This window comes from Colias croceus, chromosome 7 (genome assembly GCF_905220415.1).
Source record: "Colias croceus chromosome 7, ilColCroc2.1".
Taxonomy (NCBI): domain Eukaryota; kingdom Metazoa; phylum Arthropoda; class Insecta; order Lepidoptera; family Pieridae; genus Colias; species Colias croceus.
The window spans coordinates 2,688,151-2,709,949 of record NC_059543.1 but is presented as its reverse complement, the minus strand read 5'-3'; the positions used below and the strand labels follow the sequence as shown (position 1 = coordinate 2,709,949).

Genomic DNA, 21,799 nt, shown 5'->3' with positions numbered 1-21,799 from the left:
TTGTTAATGGTTTAACGTTTTAAGTACGGTATTTCAAATTTATGTTTGTGTTAAGTTTTTATTGAAATGTTTACTACTTAGAAATTTAAGTACTTTTGATTTATGGCTTATGAGTGTATAGTAATAGCCTTTGCAATATTAAACGATACAAGTGTAAGAAAAACGTATTGGGATTTGAAATGTTAATGTTACTAAGTGTTAGATGACGTGTAACAATTATCGCACGCCACTTAGAAGACCCAACCGAGTTTTTGTAATAACATAAATAGTTTAACGAAATTAGGTGTTAACTGTTAACCACTTGTATACGTTATGATTGATTTATATTGTGAACATTTTTTATACTTTAAATTGTAAACATTTTGTAACCTTATATTATATAGCGACACTTTATGTACACCCATCTGTTTATTGTTTAGTTTACATTTATTGTAAGTTTTTTTTTACTTGTATACCCTTTTTATTTTTTAAGGGGGGAATGATGTAGCGTCGACAAGCCAATTTATGAGTTATCGAATTTCAAGTGTAACGCTAAGAAAGTTCACACGGTAACTCATATATAAACAGTTCGTGCGCTATGCACAGAGTTACGGGCTTGTCGGGACGCGGGTGGGTCGCATTAGGTCGAATATTAATTACATACGGTTAAATATATGTAGTTAACGAAATATAACCTTTGCGTAGTAATTTCATCTTTTATTACACCCGCACATAACAAGTCCCTACAACATGTACCACGGGCGCAACCGGGGCGGACCGCTAGTAGGTTATAAGTTTAATACATTTGTATTCCAATAGTTTCCTCACAAGATTTTATGCCTGCTTAGCAACTCCGCACAATTTTATAAAGATTAAAAATGTGATACTGCTTATAAAAAATTGGTTGTTTGTAAAGTAGGTTTACGATAGAGATGTTTACGTGATAACATAATGCTTACGAAGTAACTATTCTCTAATCTGTGATAATGCAGTGGCAGCGCTCGAGATGAGACGGGAGATCGGTCCGTCTCTCTCTCGTTATACCTGCGATCGCGCTCGTGAGGTTTTGGTGTGACATGGTGTGACACAAGTTTCTGAACATGTCACCGGACTAAAACGATTTTAAAGACGTTATCACGTCAAAAATCATCAGAAAATTTAATTACTCAATCCTTTTGTTAACAGGTGTTATCAGATAGGAAATAAGTTAAAATAAAACGACTTTATAACCAAACTAAATTTTATGCTTAATTTATTTGTTACACAAAAATATGTACACGAATAACATTACATGTTTTAAATTTGGCAGATGCATGCATATATGCATAAATCAACAATAGTATCATCAAAACAAATCTCGATATTTTAGCACTTACTACATTCATACAAAAGTTATAAAAGCCTTATAAATACAATTTTCTTATGTTTACATTCATTTTATGAGGAACTTATAGTTTATCAGTTGTTCGTTTAAATAATTATGAAACAATAGGCCTATTAGATTTTTGAGCAAATAATGTCTTCAGGTTTTCTGGAGGGAAGACACCCTTTTCCGTAATAATGCCAGTGATCAGAGAAGCAGGTGTAATGTCGAAGGATGGATTCCAGCAGTTGATGCCTGAAGATAAAATAAATATAACTAAGTATTACGAAAAAAGATTATTTGCAGTAAAACTATCTAAACGCTGTAATAATTCCCAATTCAACTGTGTCTTTATATCTTGATATGTACTTCGTAATTTTGAATAAATTAAGCGAATTTTGAAAATAATTTTCAGTGTTCAGATTTGATAAGTTGTTTTCATCAATCAAAGACCTTTTTATTTAAAATTTCTTAATTTTAATTATTATTTATATGATGGATATATAACGTAACTAATAATACCTGGTGCAGCGATCCTCCTATCACCAATATGTGTCATTTCATTCTCCGGCCTCTCTTCAATCTTGATCCGATCTCCGGAAGAAATGTTCATATCTATGGAAGTAAACGGAGCGGCCACGTAGAAAGGCACATTGTGGTATTTCGCTACTATCGCTATTTGGTACGTTCCTATTTTGTTTGCTGTGTCCCCGTTCGCTGCCACCTGGAAGAAAGACCTTGATTATTTTCTATGGAATTTTATGTTGCGTTTACTAGTAATTTGTAAGCCATTTTTATACCTCAAAGCAATAAGCAATTGGCGGATCATTTGCTGGGACAGCAGGTTTGTAATTTTTATAATGAACTAGCGGTCCGCCCCGGCTTCGCCCGTGGTACATATTTCGCAATAAAAGGTAGCCTATGTTCTTTCTCAGGGTCTAAAGATTGCCTGTGCCAAATTTCATCAAAATCGGTTGAGAGGTTTAAGCGGGAAAGCGTAACAGACAGACTGACAGACAGACAGAGTTACTTTCGCATTTATAATATTATAAGTAGGGATAATATTGGAAGATTAACTATTTATGATCTTAATTCTAACGTATTATATATTTTATTATGAAACCAAGTAATTAGAACAACAAAAAGAACATCGTGATTTTGATTAAATGTATGTTATAAAACCGCAAATAAGAAGGATTTGATGTTAAACAATATCTAACTATCTGTTTATAAATGCCATAAAGAAAAAAATATATATAATCTCACCCGATCAGCCCCCACAACGACCGCGCCAATATTCCTAACATGCATCAGCGCAGCCACCATGCTATCCACAATGAGGGTGGCTGGTATCTTCTCGTGAACTAGCTCATAGGCGGTTAGCCTCGCGCCTTGATTGTACGGCCTCGTCTCCGTGCAGTATACGTGTTCTAGAATAGAAAATGTATATGAAAATTTGTGTATAATATTATGTACCTACATATACTTACTTATATTAGACTAGTGGTCCGCCCCGGCTTCGCCCGTGGTACATATTTCGCAATAAAAGGTAGCCTATGTCCTTTCTCGGGTATCAAAATATCTCCATACCAAATTTCATGCAAATTGGTTCAGTAGTTTGGGCGGGAATGAGTAACAGACAGACAGACAGAGTTACTTTCACATTTATAATATTAACTATGGTAGGATATGTGAGTTTGTTTCCTTCAGGTCGCAACGGAACGATTTTATTATATGATTTTTATGTATGCAGATAGTCAAGAGAAGCAGTAGTCAGCAGTATCGAGAATAACATAGGCTACTTTTTACCAAAATGGAATATCTCATTGCCATAGGTATTTTGAAAAGAGCAGTTAGAACATAAGTTTCAAAAATATCATTGAGAACAAATGAAACAGAGAATATAGAAAACATAGTGATAGTAATTAAAACATTAATAGTAACATGATTCGAATTTGTTAAAGAATTATTGGAACGAACTTCCTTATCGCGCGTTGTGAAAAGGGGCTAGACGGAAAAAATTATTACGAAAAGTTGTCACGACACTTTTTGCTACAGTTGTAAGCCGTGCGCCGTGCGCGTGGTTCTCTGTCTGTCTCTCTCTAACTTAACACTTCGTTCCATCCGGATGTCCCTTGACATCGCTAAGTTTTATTATGTTTATTTTTTTTCAAAACCAGGTCAAGAACATTATTTCAACTATTTTATTTCTAAACAAATTCTATGCTAATAAAACCATCAACAACTTCAATGCAAACATATCTTGTCATGATAAATGTTTTTAGGCATTTAATTAAACAGTATTAATGCCAAGAATGTAAAGTAATTAGTCAATATCAACAGAATCGTGTAAATGATGTAAAATTGGCTGCAGTACAACATATTAGACAGCGGCTGAATTAGTTCTTGGCACTGTTAATTTAATATAACATTTATCATGGAAATATTAAGACTTTACTATTTAATTAATGTAAAATATTAAGGTTAGTTTGTTCTCAATTTTATAATTAATTATCTGTTTTCCATCATTAATAATTAGGAATGGTCATTTCAATAATTCACAAAGAAACAATTTAATTTCTTTACACTCTGTCATAAAGTGTCATCTAAATTCTAATCTATTAATGAAAACGTAAAGAAATTTATTCCAGTAACATTAAATAGTTTCGGAGGGTATTCAATGCAAACAGAGAAACAATGAAATATTTCCTCTCTAAAATATAAGAAAGTGCGCGCAAGAGCAACTTTTGTCTCCGCAACTATTTTGTCTCTCCCATCAACTCTATGGGCTAGTAAGAAAGTGCGCGCGCGTAGCGACGCAACTTCCTATAGAGTTGACGTGAGAGACAAAATAGTTGCGGAGACAAAAGTTGCTCTTGTGCGCTAGCTCTTAGTGTAGACAACTCACCCAATCGTTTAGCAGCATGCAACGACCGTATAACCCCCAGAGCAGTCCCATACTCCGCTGTGGCCAACGAGCCAGTGTTACAATGCGTGAGCACCCTCACAAGCCCGTCCCCCTCCAAGCTCTTCAGTATCGCCTCGCACCCGTTTCTGCCTATCGCTTTGTTGTCCTCTATGTCCTTGGCTAGCATGCCCTCGATGCTCGCTATGAATCTGTAATTAGTGGTTTTTATTTTAAATTTGCCGCTTTTAAAACAAACAATAAAAAAGAGTGTGTGTGTCAGAAATGAAACTTCTTTGGCACACGTATCAGAAGTGAAACTTCTTTGGCAAGATTCAAAGATACTAAAATCGTCGCCTCGATTGCCATGACGCGACCTTGAAATTTAACTCTAAACAGGCCTTAAGAAAGAAAGAAAGAAAGAAAGAAAGAGTATGCTGTAGATTTTATCATTAAAAATCTAAAACTAAAAAAAATATTACACTTAAATGGAATAACTAATAAGAGTAATAAGTAATTTCACCTCTACAATAATGTACCTATGTGAAAATACACCAAATAAACTTGTAACTTGACATTTATAATTTGCAATAAGACCTTAGAAAACCAGTGACTTATTTGTATTGAAGAACTGCAACATGGTATAGAATAATATACTTTGTATTGTATTGGTATATGTATTTGAATATTTATATTGACGAGTTAACGACAAGTCTATAAATATAAAAGTCAAAATTATCTGATTCCGATTAATTGCAATTTTGAGCATAATCTCTTACATTTTGAAGGTCGAAAGAATTTAGGTGATTATCGTAATCTTAATAACCACGTCTAAACAGATGGTTCGCGATCATATCATACATACTAGTTATTACCAGCGACCTCGTCCACATAGGCCTTTGTTGATAAACACAATATTTACTTTCTTACGGGTATTTGACATTTTCAATGAACAAAGCCATATACCTATTCAACTCGATACAATTTTAATGAGTATTATTATCAATTATGAAGTGCTTCTTTAAATTGACAAAACTATTTTATTTATAAGTCTCATCCAAAGTGGTTAAGTTGGTTTTAAGATTTAAATACGAACACACTTTCAGACGAACGTTCACGGTCAGTTAGAAAAATACATTTGAAACTTTTTTTTATAAACTTAATTTTTTATTCTATTAAATTAGTGAATCTCCCAATACGTTTTTCATACATAAAATATTTTTATTTACCGATAGATGGTTATTACTTTTTTTATCTATACATATAATAAAATCGTAGGAAAGTCAAAACTGTACATTGAATATTTTTTTAAAAGAATACATAATCCATGATCTATAATCGATATAGAAGCCAAAAACATAGTTTTTAGAATTTTTGTCTGTTTGTCTGTTTGTCGGTTTGTCTGTTTGTCTGTTTGTCTGTATGTTTGTCCGAGCTAATCTCGAAAAGTACCGCATAGATTGACTTCAAATTTTGCATGAATATTACTAACAGGTCGGGTGAGGCTTTTATATACACATTATCATGCTATCACCTCCGGGGGAGGAGCTGTGAACCTTTATTTTTCTAACGTATTCCGTGTATTACACAGCGTACAATCTAAAAACTCATGTTTAAATGTTGTTTTTGGGTAAGCCACGCTATTATCTAGCTTTACACTATAAAAACTACGTCATTTACGTAATTTTGGCAGAGAAACAGTTTAATGAATCTTAGTAGTATAAAGACAAATATGAAACAGCGCCATCTATGAGACTTCATTAAAATCAAATCAATTTACATATTTAACGCTTCTTGCAAATTTATAATTAAGAATTAAATAATATGATGTTGGTGGGGTTTTTAATTGTACTTATTTATTTAACTTTTTAACCCATGTCTTCCCAGAGTCCACTTCAGGTGCTTATATTTTATGTGAATATACTAAATAAAATTTTACAAGTGAGGGTAGATGTTTATTATTTGATGTCAAACAAGACACCATTAACAGTTAATTGTGACATTTTAAAAAATCCTTCTTGCGTTCCCACAAAGGCTTTTATATTTATTCTTTATACATAATTAATTATATAGTTAGACTCATGTTTTTAATTAGAATTGAAGTTACGACAAAATAAGAAAATGATGAAATTTTATTTTTATGTATAACTTTTACAAGACTATATTATACGCCCAAAGAAGGTCACTTAAGTTCTTGATAGAATTTTATTTGTTAGTAGCTTTTTAATAAAATAAGGTAAAGTAATCTTTTCATTTTTTTTATTTACAGATTCAATGTTCATAAAAAATTAACGATTTGCGTGAGGATGTAGTAGAAATAAGTATCCTGGCGCGTGGTCAATTGTTGACTAAAGTTAATTTCCAACGTATGGTACAATCATTGGAAGAATCTTGGGTAATTTTAGAGGATATTTTTCGGGAATGAGAAAAGGGGCAGCCAACCACGTATCAGCGTGCGTGCGTGAGAATCTACCTACGTTTTAGTACCAAAAAAAATGTTATTTTGAAACGTAAATATTGCACTCACAACTACTGTACAAGTATGATTTTTATTCGTGCTTTACTGTTGTTTTATTATCGTTATGGCTTTCGCGGTACAGATAGTACTGGGATCAGAGTACATATTATTTATCAATTTAATATACGTAAAATATTTACAATCATACCAAATGGATTAACACGGTATGTACATAAAGCGGTCTTATCGCTTACTAGCGATCTCTTCCAGACTGCCCAAGGTAAGAGATAAAGAATTATACTCATGATCCAGCAATTTTCAACCGAAAAAGAAGTTTTTCTGTAATTGGTAGTTGTTTCATTTATTTATTTTAAATACCTAATTTTACTTTTATATTTGCCCATTTGCATTACATTCAGCTTCCATAACTTATAAAAATTTTATGTTTATTTCTGTCTAATATAACTACTCTTTTTTAGATATAAATAACAAAAACAACTTTTTTATTAAAATTTAGTACCTTGGGAAGATATTATTATCCATGTGTTAATAGAACAATACATAAAGGAAGTTATGTTACGATTTTATACAATGAAAATATGTAAAAAAATATTAGCAGGTGTAATTAGTAAATTGATCCCGAACCCAAAACTGTAGTTAATTTTTTTTGTCATTTAGTAAATAAAATAAATAAAAATTCTTTATTGACAATAGTTTTACATTTTGAAATACTGTGAAGTCTCTGACTCCCAAACTAGGTAAAAACCTGTATGTCAGGAGCCAGCGCCCTCTTCCAAAGAATATTCAAGAAATGCCAATAAGAACAATAAAAAATAAAAATGTTTAACAAACAAAAAAATTAAAGTAGAAATTGTTTTTTCCGGCATGCATATGTGTGTTTTAGTGTTGCCTTGGCCTTGAATGTGCGTGTGTATTTGTGTGTGGGACTGTGACTTGTGTGTGTGTGTGTTTGTTTGTAAAAATTTAGTGTTTAATTCATGTCAATTGGTTCATTAATAAAAAAATTATGATCATTTAAATAATCACGGCGAACATTTGCTAAGGCATTCATGTACAAGGTGTAATCGTTCAGTGTGCACAGGCGATTTTTTTTTTGTAAGTATTACAGATAACAAAAAACTAATAATGGCCGTAATCATTTTTTTTTAAATAAATCGAGAAATATCAAAAAAAATATCTTTAAACCCTTACATTAAGTACATATGAAATATGAATATCCCATATACATTTAATATGAAAGATTTTAGCTTTCTTTTTCTTTTTTTGGTTGTCTGCTTTAATTACTTCGCAAATTTGAAGTGGCATTTTCCACGCTTTTTCCGGACATTTTCACGCATTTTCCGGGCATTTTCCGGGCAATTCCTCACGCATTTTCCGGGGATTTTCCAGGCATTTTCCACGCCTTTTCCGGATATTTTCACGCATTTTCCGAAGATTTTCCAGGCATTTTCCAGGCATTTTCCACGCTTTTTCCGGATATTTTCCAGACATTTCCCAGACATTTGCCGGAGATTTTCCAGGCACTTTCCACGCTTTTCCCGGACATTTTTACGCATTTTCCGGATATTTTCCATATATTTCTCAGGCATTTCCCAGACATTTCCCTGACATTTTCCGGGAATTTTCCAGGCATTTTCCACGCCTTTTCCGGACATTTTCACGCATTGGTTGGACTAAAGCAAAGGGGGCGCAGGACTTATAGAGGGCGAATATCTCGGCCATTTTTGATTTTAGAGAAAAAGTTTTTTCTATAAAACATGCATAAATTAGCGTAATCTTTACGATAAAACAATAATAAATAGGTGTTATAATGACACCAACTCCATCAAAAATTTTCTAAGTCCTGCGCCCCCTTTGCTTTAGGCGGACCCACGCATTTTTTGAATATTTTCCGGGCATTTTCTGGGCATCTCTCAGGCATTTTCCGGGGATTTTCCAGGCATTTTCCACGCTTTTTCCGGGTATTTTCCAGACATTTCCCTGGCATTTTCCGGAGATTTATCAGGCATTTTCCACGCTTTTCCCGAACATTTTCACGCATTTTCCGGATATTTTACGGATATTTTCTGGGTATTTCCCGGACATTTTCACACATTTTCCGGGGGATTTCCCAGATATTTTACAGGCATTTTCCGGATATCCCCGGAAAATGCCCCAGATTTCCGGAAAGTACGTAAGTTTTTTAGCTTAGATTAGTAATAAATTCTATTAACAATTCTATGAATTGTTTATGGTAGTACGTGTTTACTACATAATTGTATGTAAAGTAGTAACTACTATGCAGTCGCTATTCCACGCGGACGAAGTCGCGGGCACAGCTAGTATTTTATGTGAATATACTAAATAAAATTTTACAAGTGAGGGTAGATGTTTATTATTTGATGTCAAACAAGACACCATTAACAGTTAATTGTGACATTTTAAAAAATCCTTCTTGCGTTCCCACAAAGGCTTTTATATTTATTCTTTATACATAATTAATTATATAGTTAGACTCATGTTTTTAATTAGAATTGAAGTTACGACAAAATAAGAAAATGATGAAATTTTATTTTTATGTATAACTTTTACAAGACTATATTATACGCCCAAAGAAGGTCACTTAAGTTCTTGATAGAATTTTATTTGTTAGTAGCTTTTTAATAAAATAAGGTAAAGTAATCTTTTCATTTTTTTTATTTACAGATTCAATGTTCATAAAAAATTAACGATTTGCGTGAGGATGTAGTAGAAATAAGTATCCTGGCGCGTGGTCAATTGTTGACTAAAGTTAATTTCCAACGTATGGTACAATCATTGGAAGAATCTTGGGTAATTTTAGAGGATATTTTTCGGGAATGAGAAAAGGGGCAGCCAACCACGTATCAGCGTGCGTGCGTGAGAATCTACCTACGTTTTAGTACCAAAAAAAATGTTATTTTGAAACGTAAATATTGCACTCACAACTACTGTACAAGTATGATTTTTATTCGTGCTTTACTGTTGTTTTATTATCGTTATGGCTTTCGCGGTACAGATAGTACTGGGATCAGAGTACATATTATTTATCAATTTAATATACGTAAAATATTTACAATCATACCAAATGGATTAACACGGTATGTACATAAAGCGGTCTTATCGCTTACTAGCGATCTCTTCCAGACTGCCCAAGGTAAGAGATAAAGAATTATACTCATGATCCAGCAATTTTCAACCGAAAAAGAAGTTTTTCTGTAATTGGTAGTTGTTTCATTTATTTATTTTAAATACCTAATTTTACTTTTATATTTGCCCATTTGCATTACATTCAGCTTCCATAACTTATAAAAATTTTATGTTTATTTCTGTCTAATATAACTACTCTTTTTTAGATATAAATAACAAAAACAACTTTTTTATTAAAATTTAGTACCTTGGGAAGATATTATTATCCATGTGTTAATAGAACAATACATAAAGGAAGTTATGTTACGATTTTATACAATGAAAATATGTAAAAAAATATTAGCAGGTGTAATTAGTAAATTGATCCCGAACCCAAAACTGTAGTTAATTTTTTTTGTCATTTAGTAAATAAAATAAATAAAAATTCTTTATTGACAATAGTTTTACATTTTGAAATACTGTGAAGTCTCTGACTCCCAAACTAGGTAAAAACCTGTATGTCAGGAGCCAGCGCCCTCTTCCAAAGAATATTCAAGAAATGCCAATAAGAACAATAAAAAATAAAAATGTTTAACAAACAAAAAAATTAAAGTAGAAATTGTTTTTTCCGGCATGCATATGTGTGTTTTAGTGTTGCCTTGGCCTTGAATGTGCGTGTGTATTTGTGTGTGGGACTGTGACTTGTGTGTGTGTGTGTTTGTTTGTAAAAATTTAGTGTTTAATTCATGTCAATTGGTTCATTAATAAAAAAATTATGATCATTTAAATAATCACGGCGAACATTTGCTAAGGCATTCATGTACAAGGTGTAATCGTTCAGTGTGCACAGGCGATTTTTTTTTTGTAAGTATTACAGATAACAAAAAACTAATAATGGCCGTAATCATTTTTTTTTAAATAAATCGAGAAATATCAAAAAAAATATCTTTAAACCCTTACATTAAGTACATATGAAATATGAATATCCCATATACATTTAATATGAAAGATTTTAGCTTTCTTTTTCTTTTTTTGGTTGTCTGCTTTAATTACTTCGCAAATTTGAAGTGGCATTTTCCACGCTTTTTCCGGACATTTTCACGCATTTTCCGGGCATTTTCCGGGCAATTCCTCACGCATTTTCCGGGGATTTTCCAGGCATTTTCCACGCCTTTTCCGGATATTTTCACGCATTTTCCGAAGATTTTCCAGGCATTTTCCAGGCATTTTCCACGCTTTTTCCGGATATTTTCCAGACATTTCCCAGACATTTGCCGGAGATTTTCCAGGCACTTTCCACGCTTTTCCCGGACATTTTTACGCATTTTCCGGATATTTTCCATATATTTCTCAGGCATTTCCCAGACATTTCCCTGACATTTTCCGGGAATTTTCCAGGCATTTTCCACGCCTTTTCCGGACATTTTCACGCATTGGTTGGACTAAAGCAAAGGGGGCGCAGGACTTATAGAGGGCGAATATCTCGGCCATTTTTGATTTTAGAGAAAAAGTTTTTTCTATAAAACATGCATAAATTAGCGTAATCTTTACGATAAAACAATAATAAATAGGTGTTATAATGACACCAACTCCATCAAAAATTTTCTAAGTCCTGCGCCCCCTTTGCTTTAGGCGGACCCACGCATTTTTTGAATATTTTCCGGGCATTTTCTGGGCATCTCTCAGGCATTTTCCGGGGATTTTCCAGGCATTTTCCACGCTTTTTCCGGGTATTTTCCAGACATTTCCCTGGCATTTTCCGGAGATTTATCAGGCATTTTCCACGCTTTTCCCGAACATTTTCACGCATTTTCCGGATATTTTACGGATATTTTCTGGGTATTTCCCGGACATTTTCACACATTTTCCGGGGGATTTCCCAGATATTTTACAGGCATTTTCCGGATATCCCCGGAAAATGCCCCAGATTTCCGGAAAGTACGTAAGTTTTTTAGCTTAGATTAGTAATAAATTCTATTAACAATTCTATGAATTGTTTATGGTAGTACGTGTTTACTACATAATTGTATGTAAAGTAGTAACTACTATGCAGTCGCTATTCCACGCGGACGAAGTCGCGGGCACAGCTAGTTATACATAAAATGTAATAATAACAAAATGATGTACTCGTCACCGACTTATGTACGTTGCTTATCAATATTTGCATCGTTTATCATAGCATAAATTATTATAAAGCTAGCGTTGCGCATGTTTTAATAATCATAGTTGTTTATTGAAAAGACATTTATTTATTGGCGTCGCTTGATGTGCTAGATGCTCTATATAATTTAATGATTTATCCCGCGGCCTTGTTTGATAAAAAGTCCATGATATATAGGTTATAGCTCTACGTAATTGCATTCGATTGAGTCGCTGGAGCGAGAAGAAAGAACGAACGTACATATTTGCGCATCATGATATAAGTGAAAATTATACCTACATATATATGCATTTTTCGATAAAAATAAGATTGTGTTGTTTGTACATTCAATATATATTACAAAATAAAATACTTATCTGTTGTTGATCTAACTTACAAAAATTATAACGCAATAAATTTTCTAAAATTCGCGAATTTAAGACGTTTTTGGGAACGGCCGCGGCGGGATAAAAAGGTATTAGAATGTACATAGTTACTTATTCTATAGGCGAGCCAATTTAATAGGCAACATTTGACGTCTATCAATTTTATTTTCGAAGAGAGGTAACCTGCTTCAAAAAATCGATTAAAGTGAATTAATCGATACGGATTTGATACATTTGTCAATCGAATTTACTAATTTATGATGATTTTTATTCACAAGTAATCAATGCATTCGATTCTAGATGTCAGATTTCGATTTTTAGAGTAACATCTCTGGTATTTAAAAAGAAAAAAGGTTTAATGACACAAAATTGTAGAGACGTCAGTTCTTCAATTCAGAAATTGTTTATTATGTTTAGAATGGTTTATCAGTAAAATGAAATCTTAAAATTACTTCTATCGGTCATTATTATTATAAATATGTAATCGTTATTGAAAAAAGTTAAGCAAATGTGCAGATCTAACATAACGAAATATCATGTTATTCTATGTCGTCGTTACTAGGTTACGTTGTTGAATTTAGTTGAACTGTCAAATGTTGCCTATTAAAATGGCTCTACTATAATACCGTTTTAACCGTAGTTCCCAAAGAAGACTTCAATTTTGTGTGTTTTTCGAAATAAAAAAGTTTTGCTTGGTTTACAGGATACGACATTGCATCTAATATAAAAAAATCACATTCAATCCACAATATAAATAACATATTACTTACAAATTATTCAATAATAAGAAAAATATAAATTAAAAATAAAAATGTCAGTAAAAACATATCTATGTTATATCTTTAGGACAAACAGTATCATAGAATCTCCAAACAAACACGTACCTCTCTTTAAATTCCTCAGGTGTTACAGACTCATCAGCACTCAGCGAATTGGCCAAGCTTATCAGCTCATCGGCTGCCACTTTTATGTTCACAGCTGTTGTTCGCGCCGACACCAAATAATTGAGTTTGCCTTCTATCTGAAATTGATATTAGACACGGTTATTTTCATACAATTACACGCTGTAAGAACGGTCACATTAATTATGGGTACAGATTTTGATTTGATTTAGATCGTGTTCCTGAATGGGCATTTGCAAATTCCAATCGAAGTAAAATATTTTTTAATAAACTACCTTTATAAAATAATGGGTATTTTCAGTTTGAAGTAACTAACTTTAATTACATATTTATTTAGTTTAGTATTTATTTGCACTGTACAAGTGTGCATGCGCAATAAAATGAAATCTCGTGTGTTCTTGTGCGATATGGGGCAAATGCATTCTATATAAGTATATACGTATCATTGATCGATTTCTTACGGGTAAATAGGCTATCGGGCGTATTGCACTGCACCAATAAAAATTTACATGAATGCTACATCAGTATAGTCTCATTTATACGGAAGCGGATACTAATTTAAAAAATAATGTTTGAAATCCATCTCTATACCTTTTTTTTTTTTTTTTTTTTTTTTTTTTTTTTTTTTTTTTTTTTTTTAACGTTGGGAAATGCATTTACGCATCCCCCTCTACAGTTTTACTGTACGAGGGGGTATGTGGGACTCGCATGAAGCCATACCCACTAAAACCCAACGGTGGCCACCGTTCATCTTCGGCGACAGGGGTTAACAGGGCCTTGTACCCCCGCCGCCTACGTGGTGAGTGTCGCAACTGGGCGACTCGCCCAAGCCCCTAGTTTGGCAATAGGCGACGGTATCGCATAATGATAATGCCGCCCTATTGCCGGGCTATCCACCCTCTGTCGCAGGGGGGGCCGGTTTACTTGCAGCGAGCATATCTGTAGTATGCTCGTCTCTACGTAAACCTCCCCCTGTGCTTAGTTGTTAGCTCTTGTTTCAGGGCAGACGTTGGACATACTGACGCCTACGTCTACCAGGTCTACGTCGACGCAGAGGTTCCGCCGCTGGGTCATTTTCCCGGGCCCTCTCTGCATCTTCTTTCGCCTTCATTATGGTTTCGCAAAAGGCTGCGACCATACCCCATTTCGCGTCATCGGCGACCATCATCTTCACAAGGTCATGCAGGGTTAGCTCGTTGTTCGCTCCCAGCAAGCCCTCGAGAGGCCTTCTTTCGGATGTCCAAGCTGGACACTCGACCAACGTATGTAGGGCCGTGTCTAGTTGGCTGCTGCAGTGGTGGCAAGAGGGGGCCGGTTCGCGTCCAATCCTATGCAGGTAGCTGCCGAAGCATCCATGCCCCGACAGGATCTGCACAAGTCGGTAGCTGAGTGCCCCCCACCCTCTCTCTACCCACTCTCTTAGCACCGGGCTTATCGCGCTGAGAGTCCAGGCCCCCACACACGATGAGTTGAGTTCCCGACTCCATTCTCGGAACACCGCGTCTCGAGCTTCCTGCTTCCAGGCATCGAGCATTTCGGAGGTCAGCTCTAAGCCCCTCCCTCTTGCTTCCGCTCTACGCCAGTAAACATCCGCCAGGGCGGCCGCTTCGAGGTGCCAGGGTGCAGTACCGGCTATAACACACACCGCATCATACGAAACAGTGCGATACGCCCTTGCAACCCTTATGGCTATCACTCGCTGCGACCGCCTCAGCACGATAGTATTGCGCGTTAAAAGCTTGTCCGCCCATACCGGGCACCCGTACTGCGCCTGTGAGCGCACAACTCCAGCAAAGAGTCGGCGACATGCTCCGCTCGGCCCTGCAATATTCGGCATAATGCGGCAGAGAGCCGCTGCCGTGGTGCTGAGCTTTGTAGCCAGTGCCGAAAAGTGAGCTTGGAATGTCCATCGCGGATCGAGTACCACACCGAGGTATTTCAGCCTGGACCCAATCCGGATGGGCACCCCACTCACCACAATATCTTCCCCGTTTGGTGGAGCCCTCCGATGACCGTGAAACCATATAGCCTCCGATTTCTCGAGTGCTACTTTTAGCCCTAGACTTTTGATTTTGGCGACCACCTGTGCCACCCCAGCCGTAGCTCGTAGTCGCGCCTCCCTATAGTCTCGGCCAGTAGACACGACTAGAGTATCATCGGCGTAACAGATGGCGCTAACGCCTTGCGGCAGCACTCCTCGAAGGACGTAGTTGTATCCGATGTTCCACAGAAGAGGCCCCAAAACAGAACCCTGTGGAACACCGCATGCAACCCTATGACTACCCCAGCCGTGTTGCCCGGGAAAGATAATTTTGCGTCCACCAAGATATGAACGGATGATGCGTCGGAGATAGAGCGGTAGATGATGTTGAGCAAGACCGTCCAGGATTTTGACCCAGGGCAAGGTGTTAAACGCATTGGAGATATCCAAAGATACTGCCAGTGCAACCCCACCCTGGGAAACACACTCTTCACTTATATCTCGCAGGCGGGCTATGGCGTCTACTGTACTCCGCCTACGCCTAAAGCCATATTGGGCTTCATCAAGGTCCGGTCCTGTTTGCGCCAGATGGTTTTGGATACGGCTGGAAATGATACGCTCAAAGAGCTTGCCAGCTTCGTCTAACAGAACAATTGGCCTATAGGCTGATGGTGAATCGGCCGGTTTGCCGCTCTTTTTTAGTAGAACAAGTCGACCCACCTTCCATCGTTCTGGGAACCTTCCGTTCTTAAAACATTCTGTCAGAAGTTCGCAGAATCGTTGGGCCAATCCTTGTGAGAGGGCGAGTGACCACACTCTTCCATGCACGCCATCGGGCCCCGGGGCGGTAGATTTCCTTTTCAGGCGTTGTACCGCCACATCTAATTCAGTTAGGGACACGTCCGGAATAGGTCCCGCGCAGTCTAGGTCTCCTTGGTCACTGCATCGGTCCGAGTGCTCCGTTGCATTTCGACCCGGGAAGAGTGAAGAGACCACCTTTCTAAGCAGTGCCGGCTCCAATCTAGCTGTTAATGGTGGAGCCCAAGGACGTAGTTTATTCATGACCAGCCTGTAGGGACGCCCCCAGGGGTCAAGGCTCAGAGTCTCCAGCAATTCGGCCCATGCCCTCTCCTTAGCGGTCGCTATGGACTCTCTAAGAACCTTCTTAGCGTCTTGGTATACTGCATACCGCTCAGATTCCTCGACAATGGAGTAGTCTGCCCGTCTCCTCTTTTGTCTGTATTTTGTGTAACGTCGTCTGGCGGTAACACAGAAGGTGGTCACCAGAACTTGCGCAGCTTCGTTCAGCCTGTGTTATCCATCTCTATACCTATGTTTTCGTCATCCAGAGATTACAGTATGCAAACATACTGTAGTGAGTAGTGTACACGTCCTCGTTTTTTAATTTTTTTATCGACTAGTTTATTTTCATATACAACGTTATTTAGGTCTATTATCTCTAAACACTTTGAGATTGTATGAACCGCAATGTATTGTAAAAGCCCTTTGTAAGAAAAGTTTATACTTATGCTTTTTTTTCAACGAGCGACCAAATTATTTTGCGTGTCACAAAAATACCTGCAATACGACTGTTTTGCAGAATTGTAATGTGCTGACTTGCTGAGTAGCCGCCTACGGTACTTCGGTGCTATTTTTAACGTCGTCGTCGGTCGAAATATAATAAAAAAGCAAAAAATTACACAGGTCAATTAGTAGTGTATTTTAAACACTTTTTAATTACAATATTATGCTAAGTACTAGTTGGTCGCACATCTTCGTCTGATCTCAAAAGGAATGCTTTTGCCACATTTTTTATTGCAACTTCGTTTATTTTGGTCATAGCGTGATATAACTGAAATGGAATATCCAACACGAATTACTTGCTACAATTTTTCAATTGGAAAAAATAGTTCCCGAGATGTCTTCAAGTAAACAAACAAAATTCTCACTGCTTTACATATAAGAAGTATAGAGTATAAATAAGATAATTAATCATTTTTATTTACGTCACGTCTCCCCTTTATCTATTTTGTATAACTCAGCCAGTTATTTTAACAGATTCTGATTACACAAGTACTTTGCCCTTGAAACGAAACTATATAAGTACTGCATTAGTGTCTTATGCCATAATTAGCAATATAAACTATACTGTATAATGCAGCCATAACCGTGTTGGTTATCAATGCAAGTGGATATAATCCTACTAATATTATAAATGCGAAAGTTTGGATGGATGGGTGTTTGTTACTCTTTCATGCGAATACTACTGAACCGATCACAATGAGATTTGGTATGTAGGTAGCTGAAGATCCGGAACAAGGCATAGGCTACTTTTTATCCCGGAAATCCCACAGGAACTATGCGGTTTTTCTTTGAAAACGCGGGCGGAAATCTAGTTATTATAATTAACTAGTGGTCCGCCCGGCTTCGCCCGTGGTACATATTTCGCAATAAAAGGTAGCCTATGTCCTTTCTCGGGTATCAAAATATCTCCATACCAAATTTCATGCAAATTGGTTCAGTAGTTTAGGCGTGATTGAGTAACAGACAGACAGACAGACAGAGTTACTTTCGCATTTATAATATAAGTATGGATTTATTATTATGCTTCAGGCGCGTTTATCGTGACTGCCGCGTGGGGTCGTGATAAAAGGATGTTTTAATCTCAAGACGAGTGCTAACCACACGTTCATTGCGTAATCAGTTCTCTTTGTTGGATTACAGATAAGATAGTTTTCTGAAAATTTCATATAATAGAAACGGAGATCAGAAAACATATCTGACAGTATCATGAAACCGCAAAATATTTTGTCATCATTCATATCGGGGAATTCATTTCATTTGGATGAATTGCGAAAAAATATTTTGCGGTTTTACTTTACTATCAGACGCTATAACGCTCTACACTTAAAAACTATTTTTGTTATATTTCAATTAAAAAATTAAAAAAAAAAAAAATCATATTAAAATATGAAGTGTGAAAATGGAAAGTACTCTCATATTTCAGACATACCCACCTTAGGCGAGAAAGCTATTTTATTCATTTCCATTTTCATTAAACTAACAAAATTAAGAATAAAATCAATGCAATGACAAAAAAAATCATAATAATAAAATGGCATGAAATGTGATTTGTACAGTTTAAATTACAATCGTTGCAATTTTAAAATTTTGTCATCCATATAAAAGCTAAGGTCAAAAAACTTTTTATGTTGTCTTAAGCAGGTACATCAAATCCAATTGATACAACGATAGCTTCAAACTATTGAGACTCATTGATTTCAAAATTAAACTTCCGTGATATCCTTCATGCTTATATTTGACCGACGTCAATTGAGACGGAACTAAGCAATAAAACTAACAATTTAAATTTAACAGCAACTATAAAATGTTGTATGTAAGTTATCACACTGACCTCTTGTCTCATAACTTTCTTGTCTGAGCTGTTATCATTGAGGAGCTCTATGGCAAGAGATAAGCAGCCTATTATAGCTATAGCAGGGGCGCCTCGCACCTAAAAGTTCAATAAACTTTATTAATATTTTAATAAGATTTTAATTAGAACCTCTGGATTCTCAATACTCATATGAAATGAGAAACACATGTTATGAAATTACTATTTTTTCTTTTTTATTATTTTTAAAACACGGATATTGTAACAAAGCCTTGTAATGTTGTTTTAAGAAAGATTACAACTGCTGGAATTGGAGAATGTGGAATGTAAAACTACATTTATCTAAAAATATAGCTGAATACAAACATTCCCACATCACAGAATGTTGATATTAAAAATATGTGTCACATTTAATAAATACCTCATAACTCAAACCACAAAAGCTAAAATAATCCCAGTCTTTAAGGTAAAAGCCAATAATCACTGGCAAAATGCCAGGTAAAAGTCAATAATCGAATGGAAAAACAAATGTGTCTGCAGTATGTCATAACTCTCTTCGAAATATGTGTAATAAAGTTGGTAATGATTAATGAATGAGAAAAGAAGATAACAAACAAACAAAAATCTATTGGTAAATAAAAAAATAAAATATGTATATACAAATAGTGAACTATCCATATGTGTTATCAAGATGAACACCGTTTCTCACCTGCATTTTATTTATAACCTTCCACCCATCTTCCACACCTTCAATTTTAATATACTTCGTTTGTAAAGGAAGAAGCAATTGATCCAATACCTCTAAACTTCCGCGTTTGTACCTTATGGATTCGAGACTCATTTTCTAATAAACTAGACGACAGGAGATACTATCTGCCTACAAATATTCTAAAATAGATGAAACATACGTTATACAGTGTAGTTTCAAATTATTTACAAAAAAAATTGTCGGCACTTGCTGTGTTGGGAGCAACTAAAAACTAATCAAAGTTTGACAAACGCGATAAGTCCTTTAGTCAGCTCTTTATTATAATGTTGTAATATGTCGCAGGCCCAACGAAGAACGCAAAACTACAATAATTAAATGTTTCAACTACAAATTCTGTGTATTCATTTTTTAATATTTCCCGCTGTCACAAGTCACAACTCACAATTCGCAAACGTCATTGCCAAATAGTTTGAAAAACAATGTGCGAATTCTTTATGAACAGTCCACACTCCACTGTCATGAACTCTATGGTTTAACTTTAGAAATTCATAACTTTAAAATATATACATTTAACGTTATATATAAATGTTGGTGAAAAACAACAATTTTACAATAACTAATACATAGCGCAAATTCTTCTAATTTTATAATAATAAAATAATTTAAGTCAAGAAGCTTATATGTATATCTAAATCTAAACACTGGTGATATCGTCTAGGACTGACGACTGAGGACAAGTTCATTGACCCTGACTTTTGTTTTCTATCACTTTCACACCTAACTTGGTATTGCCACTGTTAATACGAAGTTTTCCCAAGGCAAAAGTTATTAAGTTATTCTGTGCAAAAGGTTAGTTTTTGTACACGAGTTTGTTGATAATATATTGTCAACAACATCATTCAGAAGCATTGTTGGATGAGACAATTATTATTTATGCTAAATAAATTAAGTATCTGAAGTCTGAACCAATAGGGAATATGCATAAAATTTTAAATGGCCTTAAATATTTTTTTCTCGAATACTTATTATCGTAATATTATAATGAAAAGGATTTTTTTTTTATTTACTTATTACTTAAACCCCAAAAATAATATTCAAAAAGTGCAAAAAAAGGGAGCGAAATTCAAACTTCCAAAACGCGCCACTACAGGTCGAACGAAATGTGACGTCATTTGACACGACATTGTATTCATCACCCATAGTCAACCCATAGTACACACTAAGGTTAACACCCACTGGACGTGTCATGTGACGTCACGAAAAGCGCGCGCACAATGGCGGCGTTTGAACTGCTTAAATTTTTTTAAAGTTTTGAATTTCATTCTTAAAAATATCTAGAGTATTTTGAAGCCCATTAATATTATTTTCAACGTTATAAAATAGTAAACTATTAATTTAAGACAAAAAAGAAAAACATGAATATTCCCCATTATTAAAAAGCGATACTCCCTGATTATGGGTAGTCACCATAATAAAATTGTAGCAACTCTCACTTTGTCACTATGGCATGTGTGTCAAAAAAATTGCGTCGCTTCGAATATTTAAGTTAATATTGTTGCTTATATAATAAATATTTTCCGAATATAAAGAATGTATTGTATTGTGCAAAATTGCAGAAGTGTTTGGAAACCAAATTCTGGCAATAAATTTAACAGGCAAGTGTATATTTACGTTAATTTACAATATTCCTCAATACTCATGCATTTACTGCTGTTTAAAATCATTTTAATGGTAAAAATCGTCAAATTTATCATCATTTTAGTAAACAGTCATGTTAAATGTGTTCTTTTCGTGATACTTTCATCATTTTTCAATAAACAAATTTAACAAGTAAGGTAACCATGATGACGAGTTTTTATGGATAGCGAAGAGAATATAATATTATTGTAATAACAATATTATGATGAACATTTAGAACACCATTAGATTTTTATACTAGTAATGAAACAACACACGACATCGGTATTGCACTCACATGTGGTTTTAAGTTTGTTTTTTTTTTTACATTGAAATTTATACTTTTTTTAACTTACCTAATATTTTTTTTTGTTTTACGTATTTCAGCTTTCCAAAAAATGAAGTAAAAAGAAATATTAATTCTTTATCCATCAAGGGTAAAATTACGGAGGATTACGACCCAGAAAAAAAAAAACCTTTTGAAAAATAAACTTTGTAAAGTTAGCTGAAATTTTTGCAAGGCACAGTTTACACATAAATAATTTTCTTTGATGATTTTGGCTTGAAGTTGACCCGTCTAAGCAAAGCGTTTAAAAAGAAGATCTGAGTAGCTTACAATTTGAATTTGGTAAACAGCATCTGATGCAAAACACAACTTTCCTCTATTTACAAAGGATGTTAATGCTGTATATCGGTTCATAAAAGCTTTGTTGCCAAAAGTTATCAAGCGTTATTTAAAACTATCATTGTCTACCTAT

At 35.1% G+C, this 21,799-nt stretch overlaps 1 protein-coding gene across 2 annotated transcripts; it reads right to left on the bottom strand.

The window, feature by feature from the left end:
* Window positions 1–1,205: 1,205 nt before the first annotated feature.
* LOC123693091 (methylthioribose-1-phosphate isomerase) lies at window positions 1,206–19,830 on the bottom strand. 2 transcript variants are annotated; one of them, XM_045638046.1, is made up of 7 exons: window positions 19,365–19,830; window positions 18,677–18,775; window positions 13,263–13,399; window positions 4,251–4,459; window positions 2,609–2,772; window positions 1,865–2,066; window positions 1,206–1,597 (listed from the first exon to the last, which is right to left on the bottom strand). In XM_045638046.1, the coding sequence occupies exons 1-7, from the start codon at window positions 19,494–19,496 to the stop codon at window positions 1,458–1,460; spliced, it is 1,083 nt and encodes a 360-aa protein (XP_045494002.1). In that variant the 5' UTR covers window positions 19,497–19,830; the 3' UTR covers window positions 1,206–1,457. The 2 variants fall into 2 exon arrangements, with proteins under 2 accessions (XP_045494002.1, XP_045494003.1); XM_045638047.1 differs by lacking the exon at window positions 18,677–18,775.
* Between the last annotated feature and the right edge of the window lie 1,969 nt (window positions 19,831–21,799).

Excerpts from the sequence above, each read along its gene's own strand:
- LOC123693091 (XM_045638046.1), bottom strand. The coding sequence starts at position 19,496 with ATGAGTCTCGAATCCATAAGGTACAAACGCGGAAGTTTAGAGGTATTG. Across the intron at positions 4,460-13,262 it reads CCTGAGGAATTTAAAGAGAG|ATTCATAGCGAGCATCGAGG; the intron begins GTACGTGTTTGT and ends CACTAATTACAG. Across the intron at positions 2,773-4,250 it reads GCATGCTGCTAAACGATTGG|AACACGTATACTGCACGGAG; the intron begins GTGAGTTGTCTA and ends TTTCTATTCTAG.